Below are 27,414 nucleotides of genomic sequence, written 5' to 3'. Positions count from 1 at the left end.
AGCTCGGCATTTTCATAGCGCCGTCAGGAAACAGCGCTGAAACAAATAGAAGCGTATGCCGTCGCATAAATTATTCATAACCCCTAAGAACTCTCTCTATATCTCTCGTTCTTTAAAGCCCTGTTCGCTGCGAACTAGTCGTTCGAAGCAAGCTCTCGAAACTTTCCGTCAGGCTTAGAACAACACCGAAAATCAAAACAATGTATCCACTTATTTCCTTGGTCCGCTATACAAGGAGCTGCTGTTTACATCCAACAAACAAACAAACAAAAATTGAAAAAGCTGCGTGAGCGACGAAAGTAAGCCCAACATATAGAGAGTGAGGTGTGGAAGGGAACCTCGACACGTTGTTTTCCGGTGAGAACAACAACAACAAAAAAAAAAACAGGCCAGAGGAGAACACTCTCGCGGTCATTTTGACCAAGCCCCTCGAAAGCCAGGCCCAAGACGTGCACGAAATGTGCCGGGTAAACATGCCACTCCTGGTGGACTGCACAGGGCGGGCCCTTGCCAACGACTGTATACGCGCTAAGCACGCAAACACAAACGAATGAACGCGCCGACAGCATGGTGTATACAACCTACACCCAGAAACTCCTGAGATACAGCGAGCGCGAGAAACACACAGACTCACAAAGGCGCTCACATACGCACACTGCCGTGGCCAGGATGGAAAGTTATTCTAGATCAGTGTTTACTTTTTGCTGTTTTTGTTGCTTATAGGAGACGCCCCATGGATGGACAGAGCTCGGAGAGTGAGCGGCCGGCGTGACGAGAATCTGGAGGGCCTCATAACTCTCTTGTCGACCCGCTAACGAAGAGTAACGTCGCTCGAGGAGCGCCGGCTCTTACGTCGGGACTAATCACGCTTTACTAGCTTCTTCTCTCTGGCGGCCCTGCTCAGAATGAAGAGACTGCTCTCGCGAGCTCCAAGAGCGGTGATGAGGAGCCGCGAGTTCGTGTCTGGAAGGATCGGAAGCCAGAGTATCGAAGGAAACTGCTCCGCTGGCCGAGCTCAGCGTTCTCGTGTATAGTAGTAGTACGTAGTTGTGAGGGATCTTCCACGTCGCGGGCTTCTGGTTATTGGGTGCTTTTTGGTGCCGCGGTTATTTGGACAGTTTTGGCCATTTTTATATATTTCATGGATCTTGGGGTATTTGGTGCCTTTGGTATTTCGTCATTTTAATTGCTTTGAATATCTGATTATTTTGGAACCTGGCCGTTTTGGGTATTGCGCTATTCAGGGTATTTTGGGACAAGTTATTTTTGTAAAAACATCGAACAATTGATTAGAAGCGTATGACAGTAGCTTTTGTTCTGCAGTGGGCCGAGCTCGCACTGTTAGGTTACACTGACGACGCGTTTGCTCAAAAATTCCACGCTGTGCTGAGCCGGGAAAAGTCAATACAGAGATTGATGTGGCTTCGAACCTCGGTCGCATTTTCTAGATATTTTGGTGGGAGAATGTTGCACATTGTGTACATATCTCAGGAATAGCAAAGAAAGTTATATTGCTTGCTGTATTTGCAGATAATGTTGATGAGTAGAATAATTGAAAGAAATGGTCGCGTGCATTATCACTGCTTCACTCGAGAGCGGACGTCTAGAATATCCTGCGGCAGAAAAAGTAGAAACCCGAACAGAGCCAAAGTAAGATGATGCGATAGGATATATGTATAAATGTATTACGTAAATAAATGATGCGAAGAGTGCACGACATTGTTTAGTGGATTGATATGAGAAATGGCTTCGAATCGGCCGGTGCAAGCAAGGCTCAGACAAGTGCGGCCATCTAATCGCGCCAGTCATTTAGTGTAAATGCCTTGCGGACGCTAAGCACAGCTCCCATTGAATCCTCCCTTCAGGTCGACGCTCTTAATGCGCCCCTACTTAGATTTATGTGACCCTCGGCGTGGCGGTAGTCGCAACAGGGCGTGTGAGATGTATTTTAGGCCCTGGCTCTCTACGCCACTTGAACTTCAAGAAACATCGAGTTCACTCTTTCAGACACATTGTACGACAATATGTGCAACGAACACTCGCGGCATTTCTTCAGAGACTGCTACAGCTAGCGGTGATTTTTATTTTTGCTGTTGTTTCCCCTTATAAAAACGGTCTCTAGACAGTCTATAGACTTCTTATTGACTCTATTGACTTCCTATAGACATTGCTTTTTGTCTATTCATAGTCTATAGACTGTCTATAGACAAAAGTCTACTAAAAGTGTATGGCCATAAATCTATAGATTGTCTGTAGACTGTCTATGGCATTTGTATTGCCTATGGACTTTTGTCTATAGACAGTCTATAGACACTCTATAGACTGTCTAAAAATTTTTTGTAAGGGTCCGACGAATTTAGCCTCCTTCACATTGAAACTAGGCCGCTTTTTCATGCTAGCGAAGAAATTAAGGAATATTTCTCAAACAAGGCAGCTTGTAATAAGTTTTTAGCCTTCACCTTGCACCCAGATTTGCCCCGTAATAAGATAATTCGTCCTTGGCCTCTATCATCATGTGAATCGTCCAAAAAAAAAAGAAATATGCCAATCCACGAACCATCGAGGGCCCATCGGACAAATCCCGCATGGTTCTTCGATGCAACAGTTTCCTACTACAGAAATACACTGTAAAAATTTAATTGCTTAATTAAATGCTGAAAATAACAGTGCGTGTTTCGCATTGATTAAGAGATGATTAAAAGAAGTGATTGTTGACCGAGTTGGTGCATGGTGTGCATGTGTCGTGATCTTTCTTGTACTGTCTAACTAGCGCTGCCGTTCTTTTCCATCATGCACCAACTCGACTAACAATCCGTTAGTGCGCATGCATTCTTTTCTTTCTTGTGCTGTCTTAGGTGCACCGCCCTTCCTTTGTAACATGTACTAAGTCGCCCCAACAATCCATTAGCGTGCATGCGTCCTGTTCTTTCTCGTGCTTTCTTAGTTGCACTGCCATTCCCTTGAATAAATTCTTCGTTTTCAGATTCTTTTTAATACATCAATTCCGAGCGGCGTCTCAAAGGGTTAACACACCTCGCGATGCCGCCGTTTAGGATCGCTATAGAGCACGCTGACGTGTTCATTTTGGAACGTCTGCAGAGATACAATACAGAGCACGGGTCTCATCTCTTTCTACAGTGTGCGCCGCACGGCATCCCGTTATCAGTCTGTCGCGCTCCTTGCTTCTTCGGTGAGTCTTTCTGGCTACGCTGGATAGGAGCGGAACGCACGCCTATGTTCCCGTTCTCGCCGCTGTTATCTCAAGTGGGGCGGACGCACGCGGTGCTCTGCAGACGAACCGTTGCTTCTTGGAAGCCGGCTCGCGAATCTGTGCCGAAGAAAAATGGATTCACAGTAAGGAACTGTTGCCGACGTGCGAAAAACGCTTATATACGGTCAGTGAGGATGTGATTTGTCGACGCCTTGTCACACCACTTTGGGTTTTCTTTTCCCTTCATTTATTCTAATGCGATAGCATTTAGAAGTGCACAAAGACGAAAACTGTACGGCGTCGTCGTCTGTGTGAAACCTCTAACTGCGAAGCCTGGAAGTGGGCGGGTGGTGTTTAGGGAGATTTCTCTCTCTCCGCTTGTTAGGGATGGAAGGGAGAGTGCCAGACTAAAAATAACTAAGCAAAAATGAATAACAAAATAACGAATAAAAACGGTACGGGAATAGTATGAAAGCTGAATAGAATCAGGATTGTAATACATTGGTGGGCGAAAGACAATGGAATCAGACTAGAATAGAATAAGGAATGGAATAGATTCGCGAATGAAAGAAAAATGTTATCGCATTTGCTCCGTATGAATACACTTGATCACCCCGAAATTTTTGTTTCCCCACTCGCCTGCATCGTGCAATACTCTCTGAGTTTCGCTAAACCTGCAGTTAAGCACTTGGTGCCATTAGCCACATTTTTTCACCCGCTTCCTCTCAAGTAAGGCATTACATTTCTACATTTGATTGATTGATTGATTGATTGATTGATTGATTGATTGATTGATTGATTGATTGATTGATTGAACCAACTGATAGCTGGAATTCTGTATTTTTGAATGAGAATTGCTTGCGATAATTTCTCACTGAAGACAACGAAAATCAAACTGAAGCTGATCTAGCTTATCCGCTCTCTCCCCGATAAAAAAAAAATTCACGGGGACACCAAATTACATTAAGCTTGTTTACATGAACTCGATAGAGTAGAGTCGAGTTTGCTTATCGGGTAAAAAAAACAGTTTTCGGGTTCATGTAAACGCTGTCGTGTCGAGTAAAATAAGCGCCAGAGCGAGTCGAGTTAACTGGCCTGCGTGTGGTAGGTTAACTCCCTTTACCCGCCTTTCTAAAAGCATGTAAACGCAGTCGGGTCAGGAAGTCGGGTAACAGGGAACTCTGGGAAAGCTTCCGCTCATGTGATCAATCGATCAAAATGCAGCCGTCGTCAGCCCCCGCGCTAACTCCACCCGCGCTTCTTGGAACGACGGGTAGTGGAATGCTTCTTAGCATTGATTAATGAAATAAAAGTGAGCGAGGCGCTGGATAGCAGACTGCAGCGCGCGGGAACGCTGGACCAAAAACAGGAACCAGACGCTTGCCCGATAACTGCGAACATCGACGCTAGCGCCGCTGAGATACGCGCTTGAACCGAGTTCATGTAGACACCAAACGGGGCGAATCAAGGGCGAGTCATCGAACCCGACGGTGACTCACCCGACGGTGACTCACCCGATCCTGTCGGGTTTATGTAAACAGAGCTATTGTGTGTTGGCAACGCGATAGGACTAGAAGCTGCTGCTACTTTTAGGTAAATTTTTATGTCATTCTTTCATAGTCGTGTTTGGGGACCCCTACACGCCTTTCTGCACACAAGAAGGATCTACAGATGGTGGTTGGATGTTTCCCCGAAGGTGTCTAGTGGTGGCCACGTGAATGCAATGAAACATCTAAATGTACAGCGGTCAATTCCGGTTTGTAGACGTCACTTCGTTCCAGCCAATGGAAATTCTCCGTTCTGGTGACGTGTTTCCCTCCAGCCAATGGGAGAATTTTGTGATCGACGACGCATTGCCTTAACTGCTTAGGCTGGCATTCTCCTTACCCCAGTGGGCCTCGCGCCACCCGAATTCAAAAACATTTTATTCAATCTGCGCGTAAAACTTTTGAAGACGGGGGATGCAACTGTGTATCTTTGCAGAGTTCGAAGCTTTCAAGACTTCACGAGTGGCATTGCAGGATCAGCAGACATGAAAAAAAAAAAAGCAAGATTGTTTTCCTTCCTCCAAACCGAATACCCAGAGCGTTATCGGCGCCTGAGCCCACTGTCCACGCACTCCACTCTAAATCACTCGCCGTTCAGTTTGCCGCTGTTCCGTGATTGCTTGCTCGGCGTTCAGCAATCCATCGGAAGCAGATACTCAAATGTTTCAACCGTGCGATGTCGTGCGTGTCACGTAAAACACAAGCTGTAAAAACGTCAGTAGTTCTCGTTTGTTCTTGCAGATGGTTCTGATTTTCTCACGTTGTAGCAAAAACGGAATTTGTTTTAAATATTTATCAAGGAAAGGTAAAAGTCAAAGGTGTAAGGTCACTGTAAAAGCTAACCCTAACGGCAAAACGGGAAAAAAAATGTTTGCGTTCTTATTGCTCTCATTGGCAAGTGATAAAGCAGTTGAAATTCTTAAATTGCTTTGTTGTATGCGCATAAATTTAAACGCACAGTTTTACTGTTGTCAATGGCACATAACTATAATTAACCAATTTTAATGACGCAGTCATCAATGTTTTCTCAATTAATCCGGCAATTTTTACATTTCTACAGAGGCATCCACAAATCGAGGTTTCAGTTTCAGTTCATTCACTTTGGATGGGGGTTATACAAAAGAGGGTGATAAAAGCATCTGGGCCCTTAGCAAGCTGTGAATTCGGGCCCATGCAATAAGTGCATAAAATAGCGTACCCAGGCGTCAGCATCAAAAAAGATGTGTACATTTATATATGCATAGAAGATATTACTCAAATCTAACAATCAACTAAAGTAAGCATATGGAACCAATGAAATGAAGGAAAAGACAACAGAGGACGTTCGTTACAAACGTTGAATAAAACATACAAACAGATTCAAGAGCATTAGAATTTATTAGATCATTCTATACGAATTCAAGAAATGTACTTTTTAGCACACTACATAATAACTTTAAGGTTAATAGCTTTTATGCGACGTTTTCGTGGTTGGGCATTACACTGAATTCAGGCATGAGGCGGTATCGAAACGTCCTGTTATACAATTCCTGACGCCCTGCTTCGCAGAGAAAATAACCTAAGGGGAGGTTTTTACAAGGCGTGTTCTCAATGGCATGTAGACCCGAATTGCAAGTCCCAACACTATTGCTACAGCAGCCCCCACCATGGCGTCACGTCACAGGGACAACTAGGCTCCTCAGAAAGTTGCTCTGGGAATTTAAAAAACCTTAAAAAATATATGAAACGCTCAACCGTGAAGCCATCCATCCAGAGCAACGCAAAGTACAGAAACATAATCACATGGGAAGGTTGAACACTGCCCCAATATTTCTCTCTTAACAATCAAATATTTCACTTGGCGCCTTCTCTCCTAAAGGCCGTTTTCCTGCCTGTTAGGAAGAATGAACCAACTCACCCAACTTTAGGAATTCGTGCAGTAAGAGAAACTTTGGTTTTCTTGATCTGGTGTCAAAGGTTATAAATCCAAAATCTCATCGAACCTCAAGAGACTTTAGAGCATACGTTCTCAAGCACAAAGTGCCACAAATCTCTTTTCACGGCGCATTAGTGGATCTAAAGTACAATGCAATCATGCTGCACACTCTTCAACCCTTTACCCCTTTTGCCGAGGCAGTTACCATAGCAACGCTCTGCTTTGTTTAAAACGCAGCTTCCACCAGAACGTAATTTTCACATTCGGAAAGATCCCATTTTCTTCGACGAGCATCAAGCCATCTCTCAAATACGCTCCCGCCAACCTTGCAGAAAGAACGAAAAACGCGACGTGTCGATTCCGAAACGCATTACGCCAAAACCTCGTTTTCAGCTGGGCACCTACCCAAATATATGACTCCTTTCCACCCGCAAACCTTCGCTTCTATCAGCAGTGCATTAACGGCGCGCACCGACCCCTCAAACGAGTATTCCCTCTCGGTTCCGATGACATCAAATTAGGGAATCAAGCGGGATTCAGCTGAAACCGTCGCTGCACGGACGGAGTGCGCGGGAAAATTAGGGAGGTTGGAAAAGGAGCGGAAAATGGGGATCTCCACTAACGCTAAAGGGAAAGTGGGAAGGGTGGGAAAGAAGGAAAGAAGGAGGAGGCGGAGTGAGCTTCACTGAATCTCCGCTGTTCACGCGTCCTCTCCCTAAATGTACTCGTGGCAAAAGCCGGGCTGCTTCACCGGTTTCTGCTTTTTCCCCTAATTACGCTGAATCCGTAGCGCCAGCCTTCCTTCCCGTGCATATCCGCCGAAAGGTTTCGAACTGCCCGCCGGACTTCGAGCGAGCGGGGCGGACGGAAGCCGATTCCGAAATGAATCCCGCTGCGGTGATTGTGCGTCCCTACCTCCCTAAATTTCACTCCCCAATAAGGGACAACCCGCTCCCGTCGGTGTAAACGCTGTTTCTGGGGCTTAATCGTCCATCGCCTCCCACCTTCCCACAGCTTCCGGAGACTGCGGGGCTCCCGTGAGTCGGTGCATAGCCTATATATATTCATCAGATAGTATATATACCGGGCTTCGAACGTTTTGAGCGGAGCAGCACTTACGGGAGGAGGTGTATACTTATGGGAACCGCTGGAGCGGGCGATATCGTTAATTTCCGAACGTGTCCGGGCCTCTACACTGATGCGAGCTAAAGATCTGTTGCAAAAGCTGCATATCTTCAGACATTTTCGTCTCACACATTTACTGACAGGAATATTCTTCCACCACAAATTTTAACTGTTAATAGTGATTGGAAGTTTCGCGGAACGTTTAGCTGAGATATGAAAAAAAATTAACGAGGGCACCTAATTCCATTATGTGTTCGCGATGCGATCTCATTAGCAGCTGTTACGTTTTGACCGGAAGTGACGACACTTCCATTCTGGTGACGTCACTCTCCTCCAGCCAATTAGACAATGGGAAACCTCAGGTCTGGTGACGTCACTTCGTTCCGGCCAATCAGCGATGCTGTTCCAAAGAAATTATCCAGGCAGTTCTCGCACAGAAACCGCAAAGGGTGCAAATGCCAATGCGCTCCTATTTCTGTATCGTTCTGTGCCGTTTCACGCCTTATGCACAGGACTTGCGGCGTGTTCCTGGCTTCTATAGTGAAGGGTTCACCTTAAGTAGTATTTCAGGCAATGCTCGTACACATCAGTCCTGTGACTCAACCTTCCGTTCAGGGTGGGACAAAACCTTTTATGTTGGTCCAGCGTTGGATACACTTTTCTTACGTGTGTGCCTTCTTTTACGTTTGTGCGGGAGTTAATCAGCCATATTTATTTTGTCAGTTCACCACTGCTGGCACGACACGGTCCTTCATATTCCAGACTACCTCTGGAACCTCCTTTAGTTCATGTCACCCTGGGCTAGCACTGTACGTCTCTGCCCTGAGTATTTTTCTTAGCTCTGAACGTTCGAGATTCCGCTGTTTGTCCCCAAGCGTTGACCACGGCTCCTTCGTGTTTTTTCCTATGGCCACGCGACGCATATGTAACTACATTCAGTCTGGCCTACAGCTATGTTTTTACATCTTCCGCCTATTGCCAAGTGCGCGGCGTTTTGCTCGTCAAGCGTGGCTCTGTGTAGTTTCCAGTAGGTTGGCCAGCATTGAAGTTATGCACGGCTTTCGCGTATTCCGTAAGCAGCGGTGGCAGCCATGAACATGCCAGCCCGATCGCCCAATCTAAGAGAAATAAGCACGTTGTTGCATATGCCCCCGCGCGCTGCAGTAAGTACGGTAAACATATCGAGTAAGTAAAAACAGGTGGGCACAGTTTGCCACCGGTGACAAACAAGCGCACGTGAACCGGCATGCGCGTTCAAAGGGTAAGACTGACGCTGTCCACGTGATACACGAAGGGGGTGGCCGAGGTCGCTATCGGCGCAGACCCCATCGCGCGCGCGCCAGCGAGTCAACACCGCACAATGCCCCCGCAGTGCGCAAACCCAGCGCGACGCTACAAACAGGCGAGGTCACACGGCGCCTCGGATACGTGCCCAGAGCAGCAGGGATCGGTAGAGCGTCTGCGGTCAGCTAGTTTGTGTTAACACCGTTTGAGCGTGTCCTCGTCGGAGGTCAGTAGTTCGACTCCCGGTCCAGGTGCGGCCTCGTTCGACACAATCAATAATGTAGAGTGGAAGATGCCGCCGCCGTATCCGTTAACGTGTGGCCTTGCGTGCTCTGATTACGCGGGAAACGAATCAGTGGCTAGGTCTTGTCAGGAGTATGGCGGTAGCTATGCGGGACGTCTCACGGCTACAGCCAGGCGTCGGGTACAAGCCGTGGCATTCTCTCTGCCCCGGAGAGCCGGGTATAAACGGGACATGCTCCTCGCTGCTACAGGCCGGATATTAGACGAAATGTACTTCTTGCACAGCTTCTGTGTGCATCCTGTTTAGGCGCATTATGCAATACGAAAGCAAAGAATAACACAGCGATTTTTTTAGTTAAAAAGGGTGTTTTAAACTTGCGGTATGTTCCCTAAAGTAATTGCATCAAGAGAAAACTTGATCAGATGAAACAAGGTTGATCTCAGGCGACATATCAGCTACCCATAGCTTTACACAAGGTACAAATGAATCAGCAATACGTGTGGTAAGCATTAGTTTTTAATGTAAAAAAATAAATGCACGCCTGTCCAATATTGCTGATAAGGAAGGTACTGCGACCAAACAAGGTCTCCAAATAATACCGAGCGGCCACAATAACGATCGCAGCTGCAAGATCCTGACAGGACTAAACATCAAATTCATGTACAGCCTCCATGAAAAGCTTACTGAGCCCATGGGGCTCTGATTCTAAGCCGTGTACAAGGGCTCTTGTAACTTGAGTGGAAGTTCTAATTTGCGCAAGAAAAAGAACCAGAATTTATGTTGTACTCAAAAGATTTGTTGGCATAGGGACGGATAATCAGCCTCACTGCACGGCTTAGAAGCAAATCCACCCTGTGCTCTTAATTTTAGACAAAGCGTATACATCGGGAGAACGTTGCCAGGTGTTAGCCGGCGGCGACTGCGCGCAATTTTGCTTAGGCATGCAAATAGCAGAATAGGAAAATACGCACCATAGAACTAAAGTCAGATCAAACATTGGACATTATTTTTTTTAGGGATGGTTTTCGAAATCGCAACTCTGGGAACGATACTAAACAGCCTCTGGTTGCGTATTTCACGTTCCTTCGTCTTTCCACCTCCTACAACGCCCCAAGAAACGTCATAAAGCAACATCAAGTTTTAGTGTTCAGTCTTGGTCGAATGTCTTGAGGCCACAGCGTTCAGCTTCAGTGAAATGAATGTTCTCAGAATGCTCCGTGTAGCGTTTCCTTCAAAACACAAGTCAAGCAGGAAGCTTCTCTAACGCCAGAAGAAACCTTCCGCTAGCATCTCAAGGTCATTCGGTCTTTATAGCGCCGCAGTGGCTCTGTTATGCGGCTAAAACGAAAAGCATCTGGCCTTAAGACTTTTTACCAAGAATGTACATCTTTGCAATGAGCTCCCTGGACGTCACCATATTGCTCGCTGTACTGTTGTGCGCGCCTGTTGTGTGTACCTGCTATCGGGAGCTCTCCGCACTGTTCCGCAGTAGTCCGACCAGCAGGTGTTTTGACATCTGCGTGCAGCCAATGAAAAAGTCCGTAGTATGTGCCAGCGAGCAAGTCGTAATCGAAAGACTGCCGCTCCAGTGGGGGCGACTTGCACATAACCTTGCTTCGCACGTCGGAAACGGACAGGAGCAAGGTCCGACCCCCCCCCCCCCCCCCCCCCCTCCCGCCCACCCGCCTGATGACGCACGCTCAATCCAGGCGCACGTATCAATTGTCGGCACAATTAGGGGGAACCACCTGGGAGTGTGGTCACAGAACAGGGTGGGTTTTGAGGCCCCGAAAGAGGGCGCTGGGGGTGGGGTGACGAGTAGAAGTTAACGACGGTAAGAAGGAGCGTAGAGAGGAGGGCCGTTCGGAACAGATTTGCACCGGTGGCCGCGATTTCCCAATCGATCTGGCCCCGGTCTAATGATACACCGGTTTGGTTTTTCGACACTATTTCATCTGCGGCCTGGAATGAAGACTTCTGTACATGTATTTCTTTTTGATAGTTCTGTCCTTTAATCTGACATTACTTGGAATGGTAATTTTTGTATGTATACCATGTAACTAGGGTAAAGTATGTGAAGCACCAACTCGTTCATGTTCGGAGAAATTTACAAAACTCAAGAAAGGCAGCGGGCGGTAAGCCAAAACTATCAGACGCATTTCAGTAATTTAGAACAGGTAACCTATCTCGCAAATTAGTTCATTACTTATATTTAACCTGGCAGTGCACGATAGCTCACACAAACGCGTCGCATAAGGCGAGAGGGGACAACTAATGTGTGTTGTAGTATACCTTTTTTCTTCTCATTTTATTTGGTTTTGAGTACATGCATCATCATGAATATTCATAGATTAAACACTAAACTGACCCAAGCGTCAGCATTTGGAAAGTCTTAAGAGGCTATAACCTTAAAGAAACCGGACTCTCTGATCGTGGAGCTAGACTACGTGCAAGCATGAAATGCATTGCAGGAAGTGTATAGTGCATTCTAGGACGGCTCACACAGTGTGGCATCCGAACTCGGGTACTGGCCAGTTCCATGGACTAATGAACGTGCCCCCTCCCTACACCATGTGACCTTGCCCTGGTCTTTGATGTGAACAGCGCACATGGCCTTCCTTCCTTCCTTCCTTCCTTCCTTCCTTCCTTCCTTCCTTCCTTCCTTCCTTCCTTCCTTCCTTCCTTCCTTCCTTCCTTCCTTCCTTCCTTCCTTCCTTCCTTCCATTCTTTCTTTCTATCCTTCTTTCTTTACTGCGTCCTTTCTTCATTCCATTCTTTCTTTCTTTCCTTCTTTCCTTATTTCGTTCTTTCTTCCTTCCTTATTTCCTTCCTTCCTTTCTCTATTTCTCCCTTTCTGTCTTCGTTTTTTCCTTTCGTTCTTTCTTCCTTTCTTCCTTCCTCCCTATTTCCTTCCTTCCTTTCTCTCTTTCTGCCTTTCTTCCTTCCTTCTTTTCTTCGCCTCCGCGGCTTGAGGAGTCTCTACAATGAGCCGGATTTCTGAGCTGCACAGAGCGCTCAGCGTTCCTCGCAGCTTTCGATGCCTTACGTGCAGCTGCGTTCAGCCGCTTCTCTCTCTCCGGCTGGGCAGCGCGTTCGGTGTACCTCGTTGCTTCTAGTGTTTGACGAGCCATAGCATCCTCCCGCTCTTCGCCAGACTCCTTCAGCTTCCTCGGCCGTCATGTCATCTTCGTGTGTTGCTGCATAACTGACTAGTTGGAGAGATAACAACGCTAGGCAACAAAGGCGACATGGGCGACATAGGCGACGTTCACGGCATTGGCGACATGGACAACATAGGCGACATGGTCAACATGGGCGACATGGTCAACATGGGCGACAGAGGAGACATGGGCGACAGAGGAGACATGGGCGACAGAGGAGACATGGGCGACATGGGAGACATGGGTGACATAGGCGACATAGGTGACATAGGTGATGTAGGCAAAATGTACAACATAGGTGACATAGGCGACCTGGGTATCTAGGTTTATCTGGCAGCATAGTATGGCTACTGGGCCAGCGCTATTAGCATTTGGAAGCGCCAAACTAGGGGACAGCACAAAATGAACAACGGTCGGAGAAAAGCGACAAGACAAGACATGCTTCAACAAGAGGACCTGAGACGTTCTAAAGCTGCCCTAAAACTACCGTAAACGATTACGGTGGAAGGTCACTCGAATATCTCGGTGCAGCCGGTGCAGAGTGACCGCACAAGCCGGGGCAACGCACATGCTTGGTGCGTGCTCGCGGAGATCTCGTCAACAGGAACGAGTCCCGGCAGATAAAAGGAACAAGACGGCGAGGACGTCCCGCAAGCCAGATGCGCGAGGAACGAGAGAATGACGCCGGTTAGAAAATGAAAGAAACTAGAGAAAAGAATAGAGGCAGCCCCGGGGCGACGATAAGCGTGGGCTTGCTTTTCTTCCATTGTGTTCGGGTCGGGTCGGCAAACCCTGGTGAAGGTACGGGAGGTTGGGAGGAGAGGAGAAGGAGACTCGTGACAGGGGGCCGCTGCTTTCTGCCTTGAGCAAACACGGCGGCATCTTAGCAGCGCGCTGGAAGACAACAACGCACGAAGATTTGGAACACGAAGATACGCAGTCAGTGGTTCCTCGTTTGGTATGGTGCTATATGGTATGGTATGGCATGGTATGGTATGGTGCTGTAGGGTATGGCATGGTATGGTATGGTATGGTATGGTATGGTATGGTATGGTACGGTACGGTACGGTATGGTATGGTATGGTATGGTATGGTAAAGTATGGTATTGTGTGGTATGGTATGGTACGATATTCTATGATAAGGTACATGCTGTGGTAGGTATGGTATGTATGTTAGACACGGTAGGTATGGAATGCTATATTGTATATGTGGTAGGTACGGCATGTATTGGAGGCATGGTAGGTATGGTCGGCATGACATGCAATAGCGGGGTAATGTATATAGTATGGTACGGTATTTTATGGCATGACATGACATGGTATTATGTGGTATGGCAAGATGCGGTATGAAGTTGCATAGTATGACATGGTAAGGATTGGCATGGTAGGTATGGTATCGATGCTCGGTTTAACGTCCCTATTCTTCAGTGGCATGGTAAAGGCTGTGGGAGCCGCCGTAGAGGCGGGCGCCGGATTATTTTCCAGCTGAAGGACGAAAAAAAATATTTTTTTTATCCTTGTTTGTTTCCACCTCCAGGTGTTCTCTAAGGTGCACGTACATCGGCCGTCGCACGGGTCATCTTTAATTGGTCCCCATCGATATGAGACCGTCTCAGCCGGCACCTGGTTCTTCGACCATGGTCTCAGAGGCTGTATACGCTGGTTCCCCAGCCAATGAGACATAGTGGAAGGCACAATAATTCTTGGTGGGCTCGTTGATGTGTTTAGAGTTTCCTAAAATCTGCGCGACATAACAAGGAGAGTGGTTTATAAGCCTAATAAACTGTAAGCTAACTCCCGCAAGGTAAATAGGTCCCTCGTTATATTCTTGAATAAAAGATGATGTTGTAAAGAGAAGTCTGCACTGTGTCAGTAGCTTTAGACTCTCTTGTACTCCCCGTGCTTTTCCGCGCAATTTTTCTAATACTTTCATTCATTCATTCATTCATTCATTCATTCATTCATTCATTCATTCATTCATTCATTCATTCATTCATTCATTCATTCATTCATTCATTCATTCATTCATTCATTCATTCAGAATTTATTTAAGACAACGAAAAGGTTGTCCAGGGTGACGTGGCAAAAGGCATACTTTGCCTGACGAGGCAAGTACTCTTAGAGTACTTATCATATCTCGCCAGTTGATGTTCCTTTTCCGCCTTTCATCGGAAATGTCTTGATGGAGTTGAGAAAGAGAGACGAAATATTAGTTGTCTCCGTGCTTTTTTTATATAGGTATATGCATGTCCAATAATGAGCATAATTCGCCACGTGAAGTTCCCGTACTCCCGATAAGTATTTTATCATTGAATTTCTTCTCTCACATTGCTCCCGTTTTAATTTCAACATCCGAATGGTGTCTCTGACGCCTAAGATGAGGTGAGAAATACATAAACAGACATCATAGTTGATTTTTAACTCTTGTCATCTCATTAAGAGTAAACTAAAACACTTAAATATCGAAAATTAGAAAGCAAATTTGAATGCAAATTATTCCCCCACGTGTAAACGGCACCCTATAAGTGATTTATGTATACTAATATAACATATATGGTCTCGGTACTCCATTAATACATCATCAAAGCCCAAAAATTACATTTTGTTGAGGAAAAGTTTCGCCTTCCTCGAACAGAACCTACGCGTTCCGCTCGACCACATGCGTACGTAACCAACTCTTCGTCTCACTTAGGCAAACCACGGAGCGTCGCCAGAGTTCTTCGTTTACCCAGGCCTAAACGCCAAAGTAAGTATAGACAGCACACGGAGAGTGCTACTGCTGCCAAGTTTATATATATATCCGTATCCATCCTAAGCAAGCTCCAGAAAGGGAAGTGCGGCAGTCTCGTAACGAGGTCTCCGAAAACCCTCGTCGTCGAGTGCTGAAGGGCCATTCTTTTTCTTCCTTTTGGTCAACAACATGTCCGCTTATCTGCGGGCCTGTTGAATGGAGAAGAGCGTGATTGGAGGGGGTCCTCGTTTTCCCGAGGTGCTCGAAGCGCGGAGACAACAACTGCGGATTATCTGACTCGTTGCCTGCCAGGTGAGAACGCTTGACGCCGCGCGAGTAATGCGCTGAGAACACCTGCAACTGTGACACGGACGGGGTGCACCAAGATATGCGGGGGTCTCTTTTGTTCTCTATTCGAAGGAGGTGCTTGCTAACCCCCACGGGCACATCTTCCACTTCATTTTGAGCATGTCTCGATAACAAGCGCCTCGACAACGCGCGTATGCTTAATACAGCAAGGCTGACGAGTGGAAGAGTTGGTACTGAGTCATCTTAAAGGCAGCGAAAAGACACAACACAAGAGAAAGAAAATTAGGAGAGCTGTTCTGGAACCCCAATTGGAATACGTCGTTACTGACGCAAGAGGCAGGTGTGAAAAAGGAGAATGCCACTGAAGGCGCTTGAGCTTGATTTCAATGGTGACCCTTTCGACTTTCCGCGTTTCGCTCAGCGAAGGTCACTAAAGAGTGCTTCGCGGTAACTTTTACAGTCATAATAACGCGAAATTGTCGACTCTGACCAAAAACAAACACAAAAAAGACGTTTCGGCTCAAGTACGAAAGCCTTGTTCACAATCTTCTTGAATTTATATTTTTTTGGTCGACGTATACAATTTCACATTATGATTAAACCCAGCCAGATGAGTTCTCAAAGAAAACTCGACTCCGTCTTCGATAGTCGCCTGGTAACTTTTTACTTGTTGTTAAATCGACATTACACAAATGAGAGTGCTTTTAGCACTGCACGAAACACATATTCAAAATATCTAAATTCAAAGTTAGTTTCTCTGAGCGTCCGAATAGTACTTTTTTTCAAAACCGAATCGAATACGGATGGTGTAGGTAAGGAACGAATCTAATAAGATTCGAATATTTTCATCAATATTCACGTAAGTAGCGAATATTCGTACTGTAAGATGGGCACTGGGACGGTTAGAGGAGCAGGGCACCGGTGGTAGACGCAGAGACACAGGCCTCGTAGACACACAGGTCGAGCACCGAGAGCTCACACACAAAGCGATGGCAATGCCGCTCAACACAACGGTCAGAAGTTCGTCGTCGTCTTCGCCGGAACAAGAACTTCTTCGTCGTTACAACTGCCCCCCCGGGAAGGAGAGGAGCCGTCCTGGCGACTTACGGGGTGGGTGAGATGGCAGGGTCATAATACGGCTTTAGGCGCTGCACGTGAACAGTCTCGCGTCCGCGCCGGCGAAGATCAGAAGACGGCATCAGCGGTTCCACCACGTAATTAACAGGCGAGGTGCGCTCCACAACTCGGTAGGGGCCATGAAACTTCGCAAGGAGTTTCGAGGAGAGGCCTGGAGTACTGGATGGAACCCAGAGCCACACGAGGCTACCAGAAGAAAAGTGCGGGGACGTGTGTTGGCTGTCGTGGCGGGATTTCCGACGGTATTGGGCCTCAGATGTGAGAGAACGGGCGATTTGGCGACACTCTTCTGCGTGTCGTGCAGCTTGCGAAATAGGAGTACACTCAGATGCGTCAGGCTGGTATGGGAGAATGGTATCGAGTGGAGCAGAAGGATGACGGCCGTAAAGAAGATAGAACGGAGAGAAGCCAGTAGTCGACTGCGTTGCGGTGTTGTAGGCGTACGTCACATACGGAAGGACGAGATCCCAGTTGGAATGGTCTGATGAGACGTATATAGAGAGCATATCGCCGAGGGTACGGTTAAATCTTTCTGTAAGGCCGTTAGTTTGCGGGTGATAGGCAGAGCTTGTTCGGTGAATGATGTTGCACTTGCGGAGCAAGGCTTGCACAACTTCCGATAAGAAAACGCGGCCTCTGTCACTCAGCAGTTCGCGCGGTGCGCCGTGGCGAAGAATGAACCGTCGCAAAATGAAGGAGGCGACGTCAGACGCTGAGGCGGATGGAAGGGCGGCGGTTTCTGCATACCTCGTCAAGTGGTCAACTGCGACGATAGCCCAACGGTTACCGGCTGCAGTGTAGGGAAGAGGTCCATACAAATCAATGCCTACGCAGTCGAATGGGCGCGGTGGGCAAGGTAGTGGCTGCAACTCGCCTGCAGAAGGGTGGGCAGGGCGCTTGCGACGTTGGCAGGGCAGGCATGAGCGGATGTGCTTAAGGATGAAGTTATACATTCCGCGCCAGTAGTAACGCAGCCGGATCCGATTGTATGTTTTGAATACTCCTGCGTGTCCGCATTGTGGGTCAGCGTGGAAATAATCACAGACTTGCGAGCGGAGGTGGCGAGGAACAACCAATAACCACTTGCGACCATCTGCGCTGTAGTTGCGGCGGTAAAGGAGATTGTCACGAATGGCGAAGTGAGGAGCTGAACTGGTGAAGGAGGTTAAGAAGCTGCGTCCGTTGCGGGGAAGGAAGATCGGTGTCGATAGAGCGAAGGAAGAGGTCTGTAGCGGAGGAATCAGGCGCAGAAGATGGAGGGCTGAGCGCAGTCATGGCTAGATGAGGTGAATCGGCGGGGTCCTCACAGGTGAGAATGGACGCAATAGATTGTAAACTGCCGAGACATTCGCCATGGCGCAAAGCAGTAGGGAAGGAAAACGGGTTAGAGACCCATAGCACGGAAAGGCCTGCAGAAATAGTGAGCACAGCGTAGGGCAGCGGGAGGGACTTGCGGCGCAGGAAAGTGCAGGCTGGCGTGAAGAGAACAACGTCATCACAAACAGAGTCACAAGAGATGCTTACAAGCGCAGTGGAGCTGGGAGGAAGGATGATGTCTTCAGTGACGACGGCTTTAGCGCACGGAACAGAAGGAGCAGCGTCTGGCGAGACATTAGGCAAAGCGGAGAACTCAACTTCTGCGCGAGCGCAGTCGATGACAGCTTCGTGACGCGACAGGAAATCCCACCCTAAAATTAAAGCATGTGAGCAAGAAGGCAGCACGACGAACTCGATGGAGTATAGTGTGTCCTGGATTCGAACTCGAGCGGTGCATGCTGCTAACGGCGTAATCGGCTGTGCGCTGGCCGTGCGCAGCGTGAGTCCCGAAACTGGCGTCTTAACTTTCTTTAAAGAAGTACATAACTTTTCGTCCATTACCGAAATCGCTGCACCGGTGTCTATCAGAGCCATCACAGACACGCCCTCAACAAAAACATCAATAAGGTTTGCAGGTGATCGATGAGGTCTTCGAAATTTCGACGGGGGCGCAGTTCTTGCCTCCGGAACTGCGGCGCCTAGTTTTCCTGCTGAGGAGAATCAGGGCGACGTCGCATGGGGGAGATAGAGCGGCGTCGAGGCGAAGGGGAGCGGCGGCTGGAGAGGGCTGAACGATCAGGGGAGTAAGGACGACTTGGCGTTTGGTCGACAGGCTCAGAATACTGACGGGTTGAAGGCCAGTACCCCGAAGATTGCGCACGTGGGGCTGGCGCTTGGAGATGGCGACGGCAGTAGCGCGCGACGTGGCCAGGCACTCCGCAAGTGTAGCACACAGGACGGTTGTCACTGGTGCGCCACGGATTGCTTGCTCTTCGAGCTGGTCGCAGGGCAGGTGCCGACGCTTGCACAGGCACGTACATTGTAGGATAGGACGACGGCGGGGGCTGTACTAGAACGTCGGCGTATGTCCGAGGACCGGCTACAGGTCTTGGGGCGACGTCGGCGCAAGGCATGGGACTGGTGACAGACCTAGGAGCAGCATCGGCGTAAATCAAGGGTGCGGCGACAGGTGGCGGAGGATGGAAGGATGGAAGCGCCTCAGTAACCTGATCTTGTATAGCCTGTCGAAGAGCCGGGGCCAAATAAGGCGTAAATGTAAGATGGGCACTGGGACGGTTAGAGGAGCAGGGCACCGGTGGTAGACGCAGAGACACAGGCCTCGTAGACACACAGGTCGAGCACCGAGAGCTCACACACAAAGCGATGGCAATGCCGCTCAACACAACGGTCAGAAGTTCGTCGTCGTCTTCGCCGGAACAAGAACTTCTTCGTCGTTACAGTACAAACGAATAGTCGTGCTGAAGTAACGCATGAAGTGCGGCTAGTGGGTTCTTGAATTCAGTCATTTTAAAACTGCGCGAATAAGACGAGACGACAAAACGAGGCACGAACAGGACCACACAGAGCACAGCAGTCGTCCCATCTTCGCGCAATTTTAAAATCTCCGAATAATCGTGCGAAAAAGCGCTTTACTAGCGGCCGCGTTGAGGAACGGCGGGATAGCTTATGCAGTAATAACTGTCAAAAGACGCAACACTGATCTCTGCTAGGAGCCGCAAAGCACGAAACAGTGTGTTAACTGTATAACCTTCACGTGTGAGTGTAGCGAAATTACAGTTGCTCCTGAATACGACAGCGAATGAACTAGCGCCATATCGACATCGAGTAGATGAGAGGAGCGAGAACTAGGAATGAGCTTTTGTCTTCATATCCGGGTATTAAGGCAGGGGCTCAACCTGCCTGAGACCCGCCATTTCTCCTAATCATGTCTCGTAATGGGATTAACAGCCCATTACGCTGGTCGGTAATACGAAATATGAGCGCAGCTCTTCACACGCTACCTGCCACTATTGGCAGATGGCTTGTCACGCTGCTGGCCAGCCTAGGGGATCTTACTGTGGCAGCCACCCTCCAGGTGGCGTTCCGCTTCGTTACTTGAACAACTGGTTACGCCGACGACTACGACGGCTAACGCTGGATAGGGGCACCTAACAGCTGCGCTCTAAAAGAGAGTAAGTTGTCCTCTTGTACATTCCCATTTCGGGGTAGAATATGCTGCCAAAGTTCGGAGCAGACTTCGATCATTAAATATACGGAATGCTTATTGTTATCAACGGAGCTATATTCCCACTACAAAATATGGGTAGCTTGATGCAGTTAGCAATGGGAGGAGGCTATTAAACGCGACATCGGAGGTTCTGAGATTAGCAAATAGAGGAGGTTAAAAATTCGGTTGAAATCTTCACATTTGCGAGAACTCCGGATGTTTTGAAGAGGAAATTCGTTCCGTTACCAGCCGCAAGTATTCCGTATTTTTAGTGATGGAAATCTACCCCAGGGATTGGGCAGCATATATACCCTGCCTGGTAACGAGATTGCGCTAGAGAACAGCTTACTCCCCTTCCTAGCCGACCACCTCTGCGGTTTCGAGAAATCATCGACAATTACAAAGACAGGCATCGCCATTTCCCTCCAGCGGAAAGGGGCCGTCGAAGGCAGACGAACACATTCTACGACAGCTGCAGACGAACGCCTACTGGTTTCTCTCCATGGCTTCTCGCTGTGACCCGATAGCGAATCCTTTGTGCTCACACTGCGACCAGCTCTGTTCTATATCCCGCATGGTGTGGGCCTGTCAACACAGACCGCACTCCCCCCCCCCCCCTAAATAGGCTCCGGAGACCTTCCTACTCGAGTGCTCTAGTGCGACGGCACAAGCTGCCCTCCGACGCCGGGATTCGCGAGGCGGCGGAATCTTGCGGCATCCCGGGCTAGAGACGCCGACCAAGATGATGCCAGCATTCTCCATCTGCGCCGGCTCATCCTGTCACTTTATTTGCATAATAAATGTTTGCTCTCTCTCTCTCTCCCTCTCTCTCTATGACCATTCCGAACGCTACCAGATGAATGGTCTCATTAGTTCCGGGCACCGGAGATGCAGAAGATGGGCTGTAAGACCACTCATTGCAAAGATGAACATATTTGCTCAATACATCTACTAGCTTTCTTTTTTCAGCCTGCTGTAATGAAGGGGTCAGCGACGACGAAGTGATGGAGGGAGAAACTTTGATGCTACCTTTTCATTGTCTTGGCAGTGGAGTGATGGATACCTGTTATTGCTTGCTTCGTATAGAGCGGGTGTTCAGTGCATAAAAAGTGGTTAAGGACATTCGGAGAAAGAAACAGGAATTCTAGGTTAAGAAGTCATATGGCCCAACATATATAGCCACTTCCTCTTGTCATCCAAATTATGAGGCAGCACGCAGCACTTAAAGATGCTGCGTGCTGCCTTAGAAAGTTATGAATGTTGGAATACCTTTTGCTTCAGTCCATCAGTAGTGCCAGGTAGAATCACAAACTGTATTGGAGCTCCAAAAACAGTGGCTGAAACTATGACCTCATTCCTTATGTAATATATACGACCACCTTTAACATGATGAAATAACCTTGATTTGGTTTGAAAGGGCGCATATTTTCTGTTTAAGTACTGGTTGGAATTTCGGATTTTTGTTTTAGAAAACTTGGCGGGCTTTTACTGAAGTTTGCTACAGAACACAATTTTCTTTTCTTTTTCCTGAATAAAATTGTTTTCAACAGAAAAAGTTTTTTTTCGTTGGTGATATATATGGCATCCCTGTGAAGTCACAAGTCACCTACAGTTTATCTTTCATCTTTTTGTTTTTAGCACGAGCAGTCCTATGTAGGCACGGTCGAATTTAGGGATATCCTTGCATGGGGAAATGATTTCACTGTGAGAAAAAGTAAAGCAGTTGGATTTAATTTCTCTAGCCGTGATTCAGAAAAGTATATCAGTGTTTATACCTTAGAGAATGGCAACACAAAAAGTAAAGAAACGAATGCTAAACGCGCCAAAGAAAGATGTGCGCGGAACGCATATACATTTGCCACGCTTAGGCAAGCAGAACCATGCCTTTCTTTTAGTCGCCTTCAAGTCAGAAGTACTTCATGCGATTGCGATAAATTCCCGTGTATTTCTTGCATACGACACGGTGTTCCCTCTTATCATTCAAAGAAGGAACTATTGGAGGTGCGGATGCTTCCCAAGAACAAATTATCATATCGCAAAGTTGAGAATATGACCGTGGCAGGAATCTAGAAGGAGTCGGCCACGCATCACGTTGTCGTCGTAATGACGGCAGCGGTATAACTGCCGCTAAACCCTTGCTGACGCCAGGACTTGACATCCATTTTTCTTGGCGCCATAGGATTTGTTCCTGTTGGCATTGGCCTGCTGCGGTTAGAAACATTGGAAGTGTTGGATCACTGAACCACTTTTCGAGAAATCTCCTGTATTCAGGAATTCAAATCTGCACAGGCTGTAGGCAAAGCACGCCGATTTTTTTTTTTTCGAGCACTTAAAGTGATGAAGTAACCAACGATGAAGTTTCAAGGCTTCTCTGCAAATCAATATAGGAGTGCGTTGAAGCTTGATGTGACGTCACGGATGGTAAGATTGCTAATTTCAGTTGCCGTCAAACACACCCTGCCTTGCGTAGTTGTATCCAGTCAACTCTCGGTAGGTTTTGTCTTCAGTGGTTTTGGTTTCCGTCCTTCCAAACAAGCGTGTATGCTTTGGAAATGTACCACTACCATACATGACGTCACCATGCACCCCACACTTGGCGCTGAGCGCTGCAGAGAAGCTTGAAGGTCGCAGCAATTTTAATCGGCGATGACATCGCCATTTCAAATGTTAGCACAAGAGGACTTAGCATGCTTTGTCTGCAAGTTAGACACATTCGACCCCTCAAAGCTCGTTAAATTCTAGAACCAGTTACCCTTTAAGCAGATGAAGATGGCAGACTGTGGACAGATGGCACTAGGCTTGTAGACGCTTGGCGAAGTATAGCATTCCAGTCTGCGCCGGCGTATGCCTGAGATCGCAGAGAAATGTCTCAAGGCGCAAAAACTTTTGGTAGCCCGCACACCCTATTCTCTTAGCCGGCTTCTTTCTTCGGCAATTTTCTCTGCACTCTAAACACAATTACGCCTATATGGGAGTAAAAGCTGTCCTCTAGTACACTCCCTTTCGTATGAGGGAACGCACTAGAGAACGGCTTACACCCTCTTTACTCCTTTTTTCTTAGACCGTTGGGATAAATGTAACTCGTACTCAGCAGCTTCAGTTCAAACCGAAAAACGCAACACCTTATACCTAGCAAAACACAGCATGAAAAAGCGAAAATCCTTCAACTGACCGCAGTACGTCGAATGCTTAATACCATGTCGGTCGCATACTGTCGTCACAGATGACGACGAACTTCCTGTCCTGACGAACAGCCTTTAGATGAGTTTTAGTTATTGCATGGCGTGTAAAAGTTGTAAAGGTTGCTTTGTGCTAAAGAAGCTCATTTTGTACCTGACTTGCACTAAGATACGTAATATCGAGTAGATCTCGACGAACCCTGCATGTTCTATGCATGCACCCTAACGCCGTCTACCCTGAAAGGGCCCGCACCGAAACATATAAAAAGTCATTTTTTCTTCAAACAGCCAATGATTGGAATGGCCTTCCATCCGAAGTGGCGACCATCATCAATCCTGTTCCATTCAAAACCGCCATTGAAGACCATCTGTGTTCATATTAACCCTTTTGTTTGCTCACCCCTCATGTAATGTCCCCTGTGGACCCTTGAAGAAACAATAAATAAATAAATAAAAATTAAATTCTATATTCGCATATTCGTTATCTAATGCGTTAATCTTTACGCGCCCACTCACCGGTAATCAAGGCTGTCATCCAGAAGCTGCGAGTCTTGACCACTACCGCAAGGTCCCGGCTGAAGACCCATGGTGTCGGGCATGTAGGTACAGTCTGACCAGCGGTCGCCATACATCATCGTCGAAACGGGACCCAGTTCCATGGATCAAAGCGGCTGCGAGCTGCTGAAGCTTCTCCCGCGAGATTTGCGGAATCCGAAGATTTGATGCACAGTGTTCCACAGAGTGCAATGTTATTCACAATGTCTCGACACTATCCCGGGAAGCTTGGTCGGGGAATGGAGATGATCCGGAAACCTTTATGCAACCGTTGAGTTCTTATTAGCTGTAGTTTGAATGATGAAGCTAGAACGCTTCTTTAGACTTGAAAACCTCCACGTCCAAGGTACTGTGTCAAAGAAACTATGGTACACTGCAATGGGTTCGCAATGTCCAGAATGGGCGATGACTTGTTCGAACCGACAAATGCAAGTAGAAGACACTGCTTCCGAAATGCACCCGAATTGATGGTACTGATGAATATACTCCGCTTTAAAGAACAGCTAATTGGAAGTTCTTCAGACGAAAATGGTTTGGTTACCAACATAGAGTCCTCGCTGTTGGTTCTTCGTTCGGCTTAATGACAACGCGGATGAAAACTCTCACATCGAGGTGAATGTAGTCGATGTCACTTCAAACAATCCATGAAAAAATAAAAAGCTTGCAGCGTTTTGAAGGTTGAACGAACAGAATATTCGATGTGTTTGAAATGCTTCACACAGTGCTGTATTGCAATATAGCGTGAACACATGTGGCAAAAAGTTCCGTAGCTACTGCAAATGTCACCCCGTGCACTTCGTGACGTAGCTCGGTGTTTTGTACAAAATCGTTGACTGTGACTGTGGCTATCCAATAGAAATATCCGAAGTATCCCTTTTTTTATTCCGAATTTTGGTGGCAATATGTAGCAAATGCAGCCCCAACGACCCCTCTTTGTTTTCACTTCGCTTATATTTGGTTTGTAAGAGCAAGTACAAGTGTTCGACTACTTGTTTTCCCGCATATGCCGAGGCACGAATGAGGAACTGGTAAATAGAACAATTACGCAGGTGAACAGTCTTTGTGCTACCCGACTTGGCAAGCTCACTGCCTTATGATGAACAGCAAAGTGCGTTTTCGTAAAGCCTTTCTTTTCTGCCACGTCAACAAGTGACCGCTTACGTTTAGTGCAAAAAGGCGTAATGCTTTAAACGTAACATTCTCCAGTAATGGTTAGTTTCGTTCTTGAATCACTCCTCGCAACGAACAAACCCAAGGTCTTCCAGCGCCATGAGGTTCAGGCGTTACTGCAGCGAGCCAATGTCACACTTGGTCCAGACGTATTGCACGTTTCCAACCTGGACGCAAACAGCTAAAGTGCAGAAGCAAAAAGTAAACCTGCCTTCTGTTCACTAAACCGATAGCGACACCAACGAAGGAAGCAATCCGAGGAGATAAAAACAGGCACTGCAGCACAACTGCACCGATGTCTTCCTCCTAGCCTCTGTGGACGTTAGTTCCAGGACTATTCTTGCACAGCACGCCGAAGGCCGTCCAGAAGCAGTGGTATCCTGAACGGCGAATGCACAATGTTCGAGGACACGTGGAGGGACTCCAAGTCAGTCGACTAGAAGCGCGGCACAGCACGTTGTCGATCCAAAGACACGTATGTTCTCACTCACTCCGCTGAATCCTGCCCTCACATGGACGAGGAACTGCAAAGAGCACTGAGCTGGAGGAGCGCTGCAGAGTGTCCTGGACGACGACGGAGCATCGCCGCCCTTCCAGAAGGGTCCAGGACAGGGTTTCAGCTGTCTTAGATGTCCAGTGCACACCGTACTCGGATCTATCGGGCACGGGGGCCCAGGGTTGGCAAGCGATGAGAGTCGGAGCACCGCGGAACGGTCACTGGGGTCGCGGCTGAGCTTCCCTGCGCGCGCGCACCCGGCGCCCCGATAGCGACGCCGCCGCTGCATGGACGGCCATGGCGACAATCTCAGCGCTTGCAGAACCGGGCGCTCAACCCCCCACCCCTCCTTTTCCCCCACCCGTCGCTCTGCCTTATCTTATCTCTGGCTCCCTATCACCTGCGCCGTACGGTCCATGCTTCGGCTCCCGAAGAGCAATCCGTATTGCTCGTTATCCGGCGGCAGAATGGACGTTGGACGCGATGGCGCCGTCGGGAACGGCTAAACCCCGGCAGTACGGCACAGCTTTCGATCGACAATGTGCTTGCTTTTGAAAATATGGCTGCTCTGAAGTTGGAGTGTCGTGCACGATGAAAGATAAAGAGAAGGAATACACTAAAAAACAAAAGAAACACAACTTAAGGGATGGCTGGCATAAAAAGCTGCAGTGCGAGCTGCAACATAAAGGAACATAACCGACGCCCATAAACTTGCGATGATCTTTTTCTGGAAAATCAGCGCTAAAAACAATACGCATCCTTTTCTGACGTTCATTACGCTGCCATGAATTTAAATTGGGGATGAAACAGAGTCAAAATCTCATCTGTTTAGATGTTGTTCATGAGCAAGTCGCAGCATGAGCTACTGCATTTAGCTTCTTGGAAACCCAGAAAGATTGGAACTCATTTCTTCGGTCCATATATATATCCTCTAGGGCTTCTGCAGAAAGAAAAGGCTTCTTTTACAGCTCCTCCGGCTCCTTGTACGTTGGGCAAATTGCTTTCTGAAACCACGTGATTCAATGCAAGTCAATTCTCGACGAAAGTACTCAGTTTGTTTTGCTACTTTTTGTGTTCAGCAGCGCTCTTTGTGCAAGGCTTTTTTTCCTTCATCGTACATCCCACCAAGACAGAAAGAAATATGGCGAATCCAGTTTCTTCAGCATGAGAACAGTGAGTGAGCGAAAAACTTTATTAAGCTCTAGATTTGCTTTTATTCTGCGGCTGTCAGATGGCTTCGTCCATCTGCTTGTACAAAGGTCGGCTGCCCTTAGTCCAGGGCTCCGCTGGAAGCTGCTGCCAGTTGTGCTCGCCGAATCAGACCTTCTTGGTCGACCCGGCGATCGCTGGAGAGCACTCCCTCCCATTGCTCCGCACTCGGGTTTGTTATAACGGGTACCACGCTTATCCTCTGGCATGCCCACGTTATGTGGTACAGCGTGGATGGTTCTTGGCACCAAGGGCATTTGTCAGTGTATTGTGTAGGATACATTTTGCTGAGTACGTGTAGGTTCGGGTACGAGCCCGTTTGTAGCTGCGTCCACGCGACAGTCTTCTCTGCTAAGGGAGTTGTGTGGTGGTGGATACCGCTTTCTGCAGCCCTTGTAATAGTTTAGTGTCGCCGAATAACCTTGCGTCATGAGTACAAGTTGCATGCACTCCAGTATAGAAAAAATGATCGATTCTTCTCAATTATGTCCTTAGTTTATATGGTTGCTCCCTTAGGCTTTTTTCCGTCCAGATATCGAAAGAACTCTCTCGAGGCTTTAAGTCCTTCCCACACACAACAAAGCAAAGCAGAAATCA

The 27,414-nt window shown here is 47.7% G+C and overlaps 1 protein-coding gene across 2 annotated transcripts in view; it reads right to left on the bottom strand.

Annotated features, from left to right (window-relative positions):
* LOC149332134 (uncharacterized) overlaps positions 1 to 25,904 on the bottom strand; it is a 76,322-nt gene extending 50,418 nt beyond the window's left edge. For both annotated transcript variants that reach the window (XM_089557085.1, XM_089557086.1), the window contains exon 1: positions 23,904 to 25,904. In XM_089557085.1, the coding sequence (XP_089413211.1) occupies positions 23,904 to 24,046 (143 nt within the window). In that variant the 5' untranslated portion in view covers positions 24,047 to 25,904. The remainder of the gene's footprint in view (positions 1 to 23,903) is intronic.
* Positions 25,905 to 27,414: the final 1,510 nt, after the last annotated feature.

This window comes from Amblyomma mixtum, chromosome 8 (assembly GCF_055824585.1).
Source record: "Amblyomma mixtum isolate Tamu chromosome 8, ASM5582458v1, whole genome shotgun sequence".
In the NCBI taxonomy this organism is placed as follows: Eukaryota; Metazoa; Arthropoda; class Arachnida; order Ixodida; family Ixodidae; genus Amblyomma; species Amblyomma mixtum.
This window is presented reverse-complemented; position numbering and strand designations above follow the sequence as displayed.